We start from the raw sequence: 13,905 nt of genomic DNA on the forward strand, positions 1-13,905 counted from the left end.
TTAAAAAAAATGGATACACACACAGATAAAAGAAAGGAATCCAAACATAGCACTAAAGATAGTTATCAAATCACCAGGGAAGAGAACAGAGGAGACAAAAGGAACAAAAAAGGAGCTACAAAAACAACCCCAAAACAATGAAAAAAATGACAATAAGTACATACTTATCAATAATTACTTCAAATGTAAATGGATTAAATGCTCTAATCAGAAGACATAGAGTGGCTGAAGAGATATAAAAACAAGACCCATATATATGCTGCCTACAAAAGACTCACTTCATATCTAAAGACACACACAGACTGAAAGTGAGTTGCTGGAAAAAGGTATTCCATGAAAATGGAAATCAAAAGAAAGCTGGGGTAGCAATACTTATACCAGACAAAATAGACTTTAGCACAAAGACTATAATGAGAGACAAATAAAGGCATTACATAATAATCAAGGGATCAATTCAATAAGAAGACGTAACAATTGTAAACATATATGCACCAAACATAGGAGCACCTAAATATATAAATATATTAAGAAACATAAAAGGAGAAATTGACCATAATACAATAATAGTAAGGGATGTTAACACCTCACTTACATAAATGGACAGATAATCCAGACAGAAAATCAGTAAGGAAGCACTGGCTTTAAATGACATATTAGACCATATTGCTTAGTAGATATATATAGAACATTCCATCCAAAAGCAGCAGAATACACATTCTTTTCAAGTGCTATGGAACATTCTCCAGGATAGATCACATGCTGGGCCACAAAACAAGTCTCAATAAATTTAAGAAAATTGAAATCATATCAAGCATCTTTTGTGACTACAAAGCTATGAGACTAGAAATCAACCATAAGAAAAAAAAGGGGACTTTTCTGGTGGCGCAGTGGCTAAGAATCTGTTGGCCAATGCAGAGGACATGGGTTAGATCCCTGGTCTGGGAAGATCCCACATGCTGCAGAGCAACTAAACCCATGTGCCACAGCTACTGAGCCTGCGCTCTAGAGCCCACAAGCCACAATTACTGAGCCTGCGTGCCACAACTACTGAAGCCCACATGCCTAGAGCCTGTGCTCCGCAACAGGAGAAGCCACTGCAATGAGAAGGCTGTGCACTGCAATGAAGAGTAGCCCTTGCTGGCCGCAACTAGAGAAAGCTCGCACACAACAATGAAGACCCAGCACAGCCAAAAATAAATAAATTAATTTATTTAAAGAAAAACACAAAGATGTGGAGGCTAAACACTATGCTACAACCAATGAATCACTGAGGAAATCAAATAGGAAATAAAAAAATACCTGGAGACAAATGAAAATGAAAATGCAATGTTCCAAAATCTATGGGATGCAGTAAAAGCAGTTCTAAGGGGGAAGTTTATAGTGATACAAGCCTACCAAAGGAAACAAGAAAAATTTCAGATAAATAACCTAACCTTACACCTAAAAGAACTAGAAAGAGAAGAACAAATAAAACCTAATGTTAGTAGCAGGAAAGAAACCATAAAGATCAGAGCAGAAATAAAAGAAACAGAGACTAAAAAAAAAATAGAAAAGGTTAATGAACCAGACAAAGATATCACAAAAAAAGAAAATTACAGGTCAATATCACTGATGAACATACATTCAAAAATCCTCAGCAAAATACTAGCAAACCAAATTAAACAATACATTAAAAGGATCATACCATGTGGGATTTATCCCAGGGATGCAAGGATGGTTTAATATCTGCAATGTTAATGTGATATACCACATTAACTATTTGAAAATAAAAATCGTGTATCATGTCAATAGGTGCAGAAAAAGCTTTTGACAAAATTCAACTTGCATTTATGAAAACAACTCTCAACAAAGTGAGTATAGAGGGAACATACCTCAACATAATAAAGGCCGTATATGATAAGCCCACAGCTAACATCATGCTCAATGGTGAAAAGTTGAAAGCATTTCCTCTAAGATCAGGAACAAGACTAGGAGGCCCCATCTCACTACTTCTATTCAACATAGTATTGGAAGTCTTAGCCAAAGCAATCACTGTTTGCAGATGACAGATACTATACATAGAACATTCTAAAGACAGTACCAACAAACTATTAGAGCTCATCTATGAATTTGGTAAAGTTGCAGGATAGAAAGTTAATATACAGAAATCTGTTGTGTTTCTATACACTAACAACAAACTATCGGAAAGGAAAATTAAGAAAGCAGTCTCTTTTACAATTGCTTCACTAAAATAGATGAATAAAATACCTAGGAATAAATCTAACTAAGATAGTAAAAGACCTGCACTCAAAAAACTGTAAGGCACTGGTGAAAGAAATTGAAGACAACACAAGCTGATAAAAAGATATATCATGTTCATGGATTGGAATACTTAATAATGCTAAAATGACTGTACTACCCAAGGCAATCTACAGATTCAATGCAATCCCTATCAAAATACCAACAGCATTTTTCACAGAACTAGAAATAATTCTAATATTTGTATGGAAACACAAAGGACCCCAAATAGCCAAAACAATCTTGAGAAAGAAGAACAAAGCTGGAGATATCATGCTCCCTGATTTTAAACTATACTACAAAGCTGCAGTCATCAAAACCGTATGGTACTGGCACAAAAGCAAGCACATAGATCAATGGAACTGAATAGAGAGCCCAGAAATGAGCCCAAAGTTATATGGGCAATTAACCTATAATCGAGGATGAAAGAATATACAATGGGTAAATGACATCCTCTTTAATAAATGGTTTTGGGAAAACTGGACAGCTACATGCAAAAGAATCAAACTGGACTACTCTCTCATATCATGAACAAAAATAAATTCAAAATGGATTAAAGACTTAAATGTAAGACCTGAAACCATAAAACGTCTAGAAGAAAAAACATAGGCAGTACTCCCTTTGACAGCTTTCTAATATTTTTTTGATATGTCTCTTCAGGCAAGGGAATCAAAGCCAAAAAAAAAACAAAAGCAAAAAGCCAAAAAAGAAAAAAACAAGTGGGACTAAAAAGCTTTTGCATAGCAAAGAAAACTATCAAAAAAACCAAAAGGCCACCTATTGAATGGGAGAAGATATTTGCAAAAGGTATATTAAATAAGGGGTTAATATCCAAAATATACAAGAAACTCATATAAGTCAACATCAAAAGAACAAACAACTGGACTAAAAAATGTGCAGAGGATCTGAAGAGACATTTTTCCAAAGAAGACATACAGATGGCACATGGCCAACAGGCACATGAAAAAATGGTGAACATCACTAGTCATCAAGGAAATCCAAATCAAAACCACAAATGAAATATCACTTCACACTTGTCAGAATGGCTATTATCAAAAAGACAAGAAATAACATGTGTTGGCAATGATATGGAGAAAAGAGAACCATTGTACACTCTGGTGGGAATGTAAATTGGTACAGCCACTGTGCAAAACAGTATGGAGATTCCTCAAAAAATAGCAATTTCACTCCTGGGTATTGATCTGAAGAAAACGAAAACAGTGATTAGAAAAGTTATATGGACGCCTGTGTTCATCGCAGCAGTATTTACAATAGCCAAGATGTGGCAGAAAACCATGTGCCCATGAATGGATGAATGGATAAAGAAGATGTGGTATATATGTATATATATATATGAGTGATAAAAAAAGACATACACATATATATAATAAACACACACATATATATAATAAAATAGAATGAAATCTTGCTATTTGTGACAACATGGATGGACCTAGAGTACTATGCTAAGTGACATAGGTCAGACAAAGACAAATACTGTATGATTTTACTTATATGTGGAATCTGAAAATTAAAACAGATGAACAAACATAAGAAAACAGAAACAGACTTATAGATACAGAGAAGAAACATGTTGCTACCAGAGGGGAGGGGTATGGGGGAGGAAAGAAATAGGTGAGGGAGATTAAGAGGTACAAACTTCCAGCTGCAAAATAAATGAGTCACAGGTATAAAATGTACAGTGTGGGGAATATAGCCAATAATTTTAGTATGTTTTTATAATGACATAGTGCAACTAGACTTACTGTTGTGATTATTTTGAAAAGTATAAAAAACACCAAATTACTATGTTGTTAAACAGGAACTAACATAGTGTTGTAAATCAATTATACTTCAAAACCAACCAACCAAACAAACTCATATTAAAGGGGATCAGATATGTGGTTACCAGAAACAGGGGATGGATAGGGGGAGGGGGAATTGGATGAAGGTTGTCAAATAGTACAAACTTCCAGTTATAAGATAAACAAGTAAAAGATATGTAATGTAAAACATAATAAATGTAATTAACATTGCTGTATGTTATATATGAAAGTTGTTGAGAGTAAATCCAAGAGTTCTCATCATAAGAAAAAAGTTTTTTTTTCTTATGTCTTTAATTTTGTATCTATATGGTATGATGGATATTCACTAATCTTATCATTTCATGATGAATGTAAATTAAATCTTTGTGTTGTACACCTTCAACTTATACAGTGTTGTATGCCCATTATATCTCAATAAAACTGGAAAAAAAAAGAAAAAATGTCTATTCAGATCTGCCAGTTTTTCAATTTTTTTTTTATTGTTTGTTTGGTTTTGTTATTGAGTTGTATGAGTTCTTTATTTTGGATATTAACTCCTTATCAGATATATGATTTGCAAATATTTTCTGCCATTTGGTATGTTACCTTTTCATTGCAATGATAGTTTTGTTTTTGTTCTGCTTTTTTTTTTTTTTTCTGGGCAGAGGCTTTTTAGTTTGATGTAGTCCCACTAGTTTATTTTTGCTTGTTTTGCTTGCACTTTTGGCATCACATCCAAAAAAAATTGTTACGAAAACCAATTACTCTGTGTTTTCTTCTAGTAGTTTTACAGCTTCTAGTCTTACCTTTAGGTCTTTAATCCATCTTGAGTCAATTTTTGTGTCTGATGTAAGATAAGGGTCCAATTTCATTCTTCTGCATTTGGTTATCCAGTTTGAAAGGAGAGATTTTTATTTGGAAAGACTCAAGCATATGTATACTGATCAAGGTAAAGAAAAGAAGGAACGTCTGAAGCTGTAAGAGGGAAGATAAATAGTTGTGGGAACTTTTCCCAGAGGAGAAGTTGACTTCAGCAGGTGACAGTGATCCCCATTTCTCTTACACAGGAGATGAGGAGGAGTTGGATGAAAAGATGGTGAACAGTAGGGAAGTTGAAGTTTTCATAATGAATGGTGGTCATTTCAGTGAAGTGGGAGCAAATGCCTTTTCTAAGAGCAAGAAGGATAGAAGCAGGTCTAGGATTTTAAGTAGAGAGGAAAGGATTATAAATGGGTGCTGTGAACGGAAATAGAAGTCAAAGGATGGTTGAACAGCCTTGAGGGTCCAAATGATACTGAGCAAAACAAATGTGCTGTGGTGCTAGTTGCCATGGTCACAACCTTTTGTCCCCATGACAGTAGAAGGGGGAGGAATTGGCAGTGTTGGTATGATGAAGATCAAGATGTTAAAGGAAGCTAAAGATTTAGAAATGGTTTAGTCAAAGTGGTGGCTCATGGAAGTATGGAAACATGTGGTGAGTAGCTTCTAACATTTATTCTGCCAAGCCCTGTGCTGGGCCCCTTACATTAAGTATTCTTAATACTTACAAATGCCTAAGGTAGATATTATAAACTCCATTTTATACCTGAGAAAAACTGTAGCTTACGGAAGCCACATAACTTACTCAAACTCACCTGCTGACTAATGGAGAAGCCAGGGATCAAACTCAGATCTCTCTGAATTGGAAGCTTGAATAGAAGAAAATTCAGGATAGAAGGGGAAAATGCCAACAGATTTTATAAAAATCAGGAATGAAGACAAGGATTAGAGTAATGTGTAGGCCCCATGGAAATTGGGCAGAGGAAGAGGTGGATGGAAAGGGGGCACAGAGAGGAATTTCAGAGCTTGTAGTCTTGCCGATAGAGCAATGTTAATAGAAAGTAAAGGAAAAAGTGAGGCTGTGAGTGCATTGCCTATGTGGCATGAACATGGTTGCCATAGTTGGGATCCATGAAGTCAAGGTATTGGGTGGGTTATCCATGTTGATGTTGAAGTGCTTCAGGATGATGGCAGAGAATGAGGTGGATAGGGAATCTGTGAGCCAAGTGGTTAAATTTCTGAGGAGCATGACCACAGTTCAACCTGGTGCCCTACTTCATCAGGAGGGTTGAGAAGTTAGGGGGTCAGAAGAACACTTTAAACGTGGCAGTGCAGAGTATAGAGAGGCTGTAAATCTTCTGAGGCAGGAGACGAAAAATCGGTTCATTTACACTGAATAAGGGGAAAGAGGTAGTTCTTTTTTGTTTGTTTGTTTTTGTTTTTGTTTTTGCGGTACGCGGGCCTCTCACTCTTGTGGCCTCTCCAGTTGCGGAGCACAGGCTCCGGATGCGCAGGCTCAGTGGCCATGGCTCACAGGTCTAGCCGCTCCGCGGCATGTGGAATCTTCCCGGACCAGGGCACGAACCCGTGTCCCCTGCATCGGCAGGCGGACTCTCAAACACTGCGACACCAGGGAAGCCCAGAGGTAGTTCTTTGAAGAGGGCTTCAAAGTGATTTGGAAGGGGTCTGAGAAATGATACAATCCATTATACTAATGTGGAAGCAGATGCAGAGAGGCAGAATGATTTGCTTAAGTTCACACAATAAATGCGTGGCAATGGAGGGGGTGGGTGGGAAAGTATGGTTGAATGGTCAGGAAATAGAGTTTGGAATGAGATTGACTTGAGTTTGAATATCAGTGTGATCACTTACACCGTGAGGCTTGAGGTATTACCTAACCTCTCAGTTTTCTTATGTGTAAAATGAGATATATAATATCTATAGCAAAGGATATAGTATCTATAGCAAAGGATTGTTGTAAGGACTTAATGGTGAATATGAAGTGCTTACTTTCTGTATTGTGCTTGGCACCAGAAAGTGCCCAATGCATTTTAACTACTAAACTGGAACTGAACTAAAGGGCCCCAACTCTTAGTCCAGTACTCTTCTGGTCATTCCCCACTGACCTGACGTTCTATTTAGAGGGCATTCATGTTAGGCCATCTTCATTGGAGTTTCCTACACTAGTCACTCCAAACTCACACACCCTTGCTGGTAAGAACTCATGTGAGATCTCTGGCCTCTGAGGGGGCTAAAAAAAAAACAAAGAAAACCCTGCTGACAGTGGCAGAAGGTAGTTTAACCACTACTATACATTTCTGGTCTACATACTCATCTTCTTCCTGTGATGTACATACAAAAAGCTTTTTGCTGAGTGCGATGCTAAAATTGGTGATTGAAGGGATCTTCTCTCATATATTTCAAAAGGTCTTTAAAAATATGGAAGGCTCCATACTCTCCCTACCTCTCCTACGTCTGTCTGAAATTGTTTAAGCATGAGTAATGAAACAAGGTGAGGACAGCCAGAGATTATCTAGAAACAGACAGGTTTAGCCACTTGCTCAGTTCCTTGCAAACCAGGACTTGTAGCCCATTATCCTCACTACTGGTTTATTTTTAAAATGTGTTTTTAATTAATAACTACAATTTTTTTAAAAAAGCAGTACATACATGAGGGAAAGAATTCCAAAAGTGCATACATAGTAAAAATTATCTTCCTCCTACTTCAGGTCCCTTCCTCCCAATCTCTCTCCTGGCTGCCACTACTGTTGACAGTTCCTTGGATATCTTTTCAGAAATATTCTATCTGTGTAGTATTTTATGTATATTTAGGCATATATATGAATTTTTTCTTTGTGATTAAAAAAAAATTATTTATTTATTTATTTATTTGGCTGCCCTGGGTCTTAGTTGTGGCACTTGGCATCTTCGTTGTGGCGAGTGGGATCTTTAGTTGTGGCATGCAGGATCTTTAGTTGCAGCATGCAGGCTCTTAGTTGAGGCATGCGGGATCTAGTTCCCTGACCAGGGATCGAACCTGGGCCCCCTGCATTGGGAGTGTGGAGTCTTAACCTCTGGACCACCAGGGAAGTCCCGTGATTTTTTAATTGAGGTATAAATGACATACAACATTAGTAATTTCTGGTGTACAACATAATGATTTGATATTTGTATATGTTGTGAAATAAGTGTAGTTAATATCCATCACCATACGTAGTTACAGAACTTTTTTTTTTCTTGTGGTGAGAATTTTTAAGATCTAGTCAATTAGCTACTTTCAATTATGTGATACAGTATTCTTTTTGGTTTTTTTCTTTTTTTTTTTCAACAAATATATCTGTTCAGTTTTTTATTCAACCAAACAAAAAGATTCTACAATCAATCCCACTTGCATTTTTTCCTTTAAATATAGTTGATTTACAATGTTCTGTTAATTACTGCTGTACAGCATATATACATTCTTTTTTTAAAAAAATTATTTATTTATTTATTTATTTATGACTGTGTTGGGTACTTGTTGCTGTGCATGGGCTTCCTCTAGTTGCGGCGAGTGGGGGCCACTCTTCGTTGTGGTGTGCGGGCCTCTCACTGTTGTGGCCTCTCCTGCTGTGGAGCACAGGCCCCAGGTGTGCAGGCTTCAGTAGCTGTGGCACGTGGGCTCAGCAGTTGTGGCTCGCGGGCTCTAGAGTGGAGGCTCAGTAGCTGTGGCACACGGGCTCAGCTGCTCCGCGGCATGTGGGATCCTCCCGGGCCAGGGCTTGAACCCATGTCCTCTGCATTGGCAGGCAGATTCCCAACCACTGCAGCACCAGGGAAGCTCCTACATTCTTTTTTAAAATATTCTTTTCCATTATGATTTATCATAGGATATTGAATATAGTCCTCTGTGCTATACAGTATGACCTTGTTGTTTATCTCCTTTTCTCTTTTTCCTGAAGTATAGTTGATGTACAATATTATATAAGTTTCAGGTGTACAACAAAGTGATTCATAATTTTTAAAGGTTATATCCCATTTATAGTTATTATAAAATATTGGTTATATTCCCTGTGCTGTATCTTATTCATTTTATACATAGTAGTTTGTACCTCTTAATCCCCTCCACCATCTTGTCCCTCTCCACTTCCCTCTCCCAACTTGTAACCACTAGTTTGTTCTCTATATCTGTGAGTCTGTTTCTTTTCTCTTGTATTCACTAGTTATTTTATTTTTTTAGATTCCACATATAAGTGATATCATACAGTATATGTCTTTCTCTGTCTGACTTATTGCACTTAGCATGATACCCTTCAGGTCCATCATCCATGCTGTTGCTAATGGCAACATTTCATTCTTTTTTATGGCTGAGTAGTATTCCATTGTGTGTGTGTGTGTGTGTGTGTGTGTGTGTGTGTGTGTGTATACCACGTCTTCTTTATCCATTCATCTGCTGATGGACACTTAGGTTGCTTGAATATTTTTTTTAAATGAAAACATGCTCTATATACTGTTTCATGCATTTTTTTTCACTCTACCCTACAATTTGAAGACAGTTTCATATCTGAATATAGAGTCTTTTCTCTTTCTCCTTGATGATTGCATAATTATCCATGGCATAAATTATTTAGCCTCAACTTCCAGTTTGGTTCTTACATGCCTTTTTTTGTTGATGGCACCATTCTCCCGGCTACTCTGCTCCAAACCTTGGAGTAATACCAAACATCGTCCTTCCCCATACCTAGTAAATCATGCCAATTCTGCTTTTACAATGCTTTTCCTACTTGTCCATTCTTTTTCATTCTCATTGCCACTTCCCTGGTTTAGGTCTTAACATTTTCTATAGCATTTTCCTGTCTCCAAATTTTCTATTTCTGTCCACCTTGCACACTTGCTTTAGGTTAATTTTCCTAAGGTCAAGATTTGGTTTGTGTCACTACTCTTCTTAAAAACCTTCAGTGGATTCCCAGTCATTGTGTTATATTTTAAAACTCAAGCAGTGATCAATAAATGTGATTTAAAAATTCTAATCTGGTGAATTTATGAAATGCAGATGCCTGGATAAGAATGTCTATATGTAGGACCTTTGGTCTGTATTAAAAAAAAGGATCCAAGGTGCTTTTGATGCAGTTGGTTGTTGGACCAGTGGAGCCATTAGAATAAAGTACAAATTTCTCTTCCTGGTATTCCTTTTCCAAGATGCTTTTCCAGCCCCATCTCTTGCTACTACTTCTCTACACACCAGTGCAAATGAAGTCTTTGTTGGCTTTCTGGGTGCTCCTCACACCTTCCAATCACATCTTTAAAAAATGTTCAGGCTTAGTCTCTCAATGAATCCTTCGCAGCCAGAAGTGATCGCTGTGCTCGATTCTCTGAACTGGCTTACAGGTACATTATGCCTTATTTCTTAGTTTCGAGCTTTTCCTCCCTGTTAACTTGTAAGATCGCTGTCCGCAGAAACCTAGTTAGTCCTTTCTTAATATTCGTGCCTATAGAGGCTTTTGTACTTTGAGGCAAGGGTCTTAAGAATTTGTAGGTTTAGTGCCATTGCCGGACTTAATCTCCGTTGCATATGAAGTCGTTAACTGCTCCTGCCTTATAGTGGAGCTTATAACACGTGTTTGCCGATTCAATGAATAACGTGTGGAACCCCATCTCCCAGAGAACTACAATCCCAGAGGGCATTGCGCGGAACGTCTGCGGACGTGGGGACGCTAGGGGGCGTGCCGCATGTGAGGGAGGGGTCGTCCTGCGGGTAGCAGGAGGCTCAGGAGGCTCTGGAGACTGGGGTGAGAGAGAGGAGAGAGAGAGAGAGAGAGCGAGAGAGAGCGAGAGAGAGGGAGAGAGAGAGAGAGAGAGAGAGCGCGAGCGAGCGAAAGGTAAGCCGAGCTGAAGGAGGGCACGCGCTGCCGGGCACCCCCAGTCTATGGAGCGGGGTAAGATGGCGGAGGCGGAGAGCCTGGAGACAGCGGCGGAGCACGAGCGGATCCTCCGAGAGATCGAGAGCACCGACACGGCCTGCATCGGGCCTACGCTCAGGTACCCTGGGTACCGGGGCCACAGATGGGCGGGCACGGGCGGGATCCGGGGGCAGGCTTCCTCGGGGCTGGGCGCCGGGCCGGCCACCCGCAGGGCCAGCGCCGGCCCCTCCCTTCGGAGAGCCAGGCGAGCGACCCTCCACCCTCGGTGAGGTGGGTCCCCCTCCGCAGTCCCGCCGTGGGATCCCTTCCCGACCGTCGGCGCCGGCAGCCCCGTTACTCTGTAGGCTCCTGCCTCCCTCGGGGCTGGGGCAGCCGTCGTTCTCCCTCCGAGGCTAGACCGGCGCGGGCAGCGGGAGCGCGCCCGGCAGGTGGTGGCTTTTAGCAGAGCTTTCCCCCTGAGGACATCACTCTTCTGTCTCCGACTCAAACCCCGTCCTGCCCTAGACCCAAGACCTGCTCTTCAGGCAAAACAAAATTCACCCCACGGTATCTTGCTCGGAAATTAAACTCTTGCCTCAGAATCACAGCCACTTCTCGGAATCGAGTTCTTGAAAATCCAAGGCCTGGAAAGAGAGAAGTTTCCTTCAACCTCTCCTGTGAGCGGGTGCCCGCTGAGCCCTGTCAGGAGGACGACCTCCCCAAATGTGCAGCCTCCTGGTACTCCTCACCGAAGAGACGTTATCTCCCCTCCGTTCCCTGTGACCATTACTTTGCCCACACACCCCCATTTTATTTGGAGTTGTCAAAACAAGCCGCCACCCACCTCAACTTAACAAAACTTAGGTACCACTTACTATGTAAAGTGCAAGACATTTATTAAGCGATTTACAAGTATAACTTATTCAAACCGCACAACAGCCCTATTAGGAAGGTACTATTATTGCCCTCATTTTACAGATGAAGTACAGAGAGGTTAAGTGACTTGCCCAAGGTCACAGAGAAAATAAATTAGGAGAGTCGTGATTCCTGCTCACGCATTCTGGATCCAGAGTCTGCGTTCTTAATCTCTGTTTTTCTGCCTCAGTTGGGGATCACCATCTACCAGTACTTTATGTTAATTACTCACCAAGTGCAATTTCAAACTACCTTTTTCTTTCCCCTCAGTTTATTAGTGCCCTAGAACTAGCTTTTCTTCGTCCTTGCTGTGGCACCTTCTGATCTCCATACAGCCAACAGAGAGAATTATCATACCCACCTTGTACAGTCTTGGGTCGCTGTTCCTCCCTTCAAAAAAGTTATTACTCACTGCTTGTTTTTTCATGGGGAGAGTTGCCTCATGAAAGTGTTTGAAGGAGGGGCAGGCTGGAGACTAGACTCCTCATTTCCACCCGCACAGCTTCTCCAGGGCATATTGTTAGCAAGTTCTACCAGTGCCATCCCTGGACATGGGACATGACCATCCTTAGTAGTTTGCTTTTTGTCCCTTACTGCATTATGATCATGACCATCTTGCTCCTCTCTTTTCACATTTTCTTGAGTTCTTAGGGGTGAATGACCCTCATTTCATTATCTTTACTTTTATAAAAACTAAGGACTACTTGTATTCTATGTACATTATTAATGGTTATTAATATTTGGTTTTCATGAAACAAAATGTTATTAGAATTACTGAGGATGCTGTTTCAGTATTCTACTAAGAAATTTGGCTGCTGAGCTATATAGTTGGCAGCCAAGCAAAGCTCCTGCTGGAACAGTTGGGATTACCAGAGTTTTTAGGAAGGATTCTTCATCAGAACACTATCAATGTTGTCTTGAGTTGGTTGCGGTTTTTAATTGCTGTCGTTCTTGGTTTATTGGATAAATGACTTAATTTAGTGTTATCAGTTTAGTTTGTTGTGATTTATTATGTTAGCTGTCCACTGAATAGTAATGCATATTTGTTCAACTGAATTTTGGCCTGTAATTTTCCATTATCTTGTCTGAAGAGTATACATATTATGTTTAAAATATGTTACCCATTCTCCCGCAGATTTGCCTCATTGTTATCACTGAGTTCTTTTTTCACTGGAAAGTCAGGTTTTGTTGGGGTAGATGGCTTAGGGATCTTTTGTCCTAAGGGGACATGGTAAAAAAAAAAAAAAAAGTTTTGAAAACCGCTGCACTATCCTACTACTTTTAGTTGCTTTTCCTGACTCCCTTTTATCATTATTAGGGGCTTTTCATTTTTGGCCTCGTCTGGTCTTTGGTGGATAACCCTAAATCTTACTATTGGACCCAAGATTCAATCACTAGAACATCCTATAATACAAGTAATATCCACTGTCTTTGTCTTTAGTCTAGCTTGTTCTTCCCATATTCACAGGGGATGATCTCATCTTTCTTCCTTATTCCATTCAGAGGCAGCAGCATGCACAGACTTGATGTTTCACATCTCATGCTTTACCCTGGGTGCACTTCGATCATCATTATCTCCTGGTTTTCCATCACAGTTATTAAACAGGTTTGATAAAGGCAGTAGGCTGTCTTCCCTAACTTTACTCTTAACTGTAAATCTCAAACTCTATCCCTCTTCATAGTCTTTCCTATTTCTTCTGAGGTAGCATTTTTTTTTTTTTTTTTTTTTTTTTTTTTTTTTGGGGGTTTTCTTTTTTGAGGTAGCATTTTTAAGGCACCGGGTTCTTAGCTGTTCCTGAGAAAGGTTTTGTAAGTGAAGAGGAACTAGATAATAATAATTTGTGGTACCAAATTATTCTTCCAGTTTTATCCCTTTTTGTTTGAGGAGCCACAGTGGCTTCACTTTTTCATTATATAACTAACCTTATTTAAGCTTGAACAGTAAATGCAATGTTAGTTGATTCCCATGTATCGTAAGGAGTGCCTTTCCTTACTTACTGTAATTCTGAAAGTCCCAAGCTTATCCATGCATATAGAGGCTGTTGCCTAGCAAATTCTTTTGGGAAAGCAGCCATCTCTTTCTTCTCTGTCTTCATCTCAAAAATTATTTTGTTAACTACAAGTCCTGATTTTGCAGATGGGGAAAGAGGCCCATAAGATGTTAGGGCATGTCTTGTTTTTAAAATAATATTGATTCTTGCCTTGTAGTGCTA

General features: G+C 39.4%; 1 protein-coding gene and 1 non-coding gene across 2 annotated transcripts in view; one reads left to right on the forward strand and one right to left on the reverse strand.

Moving 5' to 3' along the window:
- Window positions 1-7,917: 7,917 nt before the first annotated feature.
- TRNAG-CCC (transfer RNA glycine (anticodon CCC)) lies at window positions 7,918-7,990 on the reverse strand. Its single transcript has one exon. It is a non-coding gene; the product is annotated as a tRNA-Gly (tRNA).
- A 2,762-nt stretch (window positions 7,991-10,752) lies between these two features.
- EXOC6B (exocyst complex component 6B) overlaps window positions 10,753-13,905 on the forward strand; it is a 688,324-nt gene continuing 685,171 nt past the window's right edge. The window contains exon 1 of the mRNA XM_007453376.1: window positions 10,753-10,916. Coding sequence (XP_007453438.1) covers window positions 10,804-10,916 — 113 coding nt within the window. The 5' untranslated portion in view covers window positions 10,753-10,803. The remainder of the gene's footprint in view (window positions 10,917-13,905) is intronic.

This window comes from Lipotes vexillifer, unplaced genomic scaffold (genome assembly GCF_000442215.2).
Source record: "Lipotes vexillifer unplaced genomic scaffold, Lipotes_vexillifer_v1.1 scaffold253, whole genome shotgun sequence".
NCBI classification, from domain to species: domain Eukaryota; kingdom Metazoa; phylum Chordata; class Mammalia; order Artiodactyla; family Lipotidae; genus Lipotes; species Lipotes vexillifer.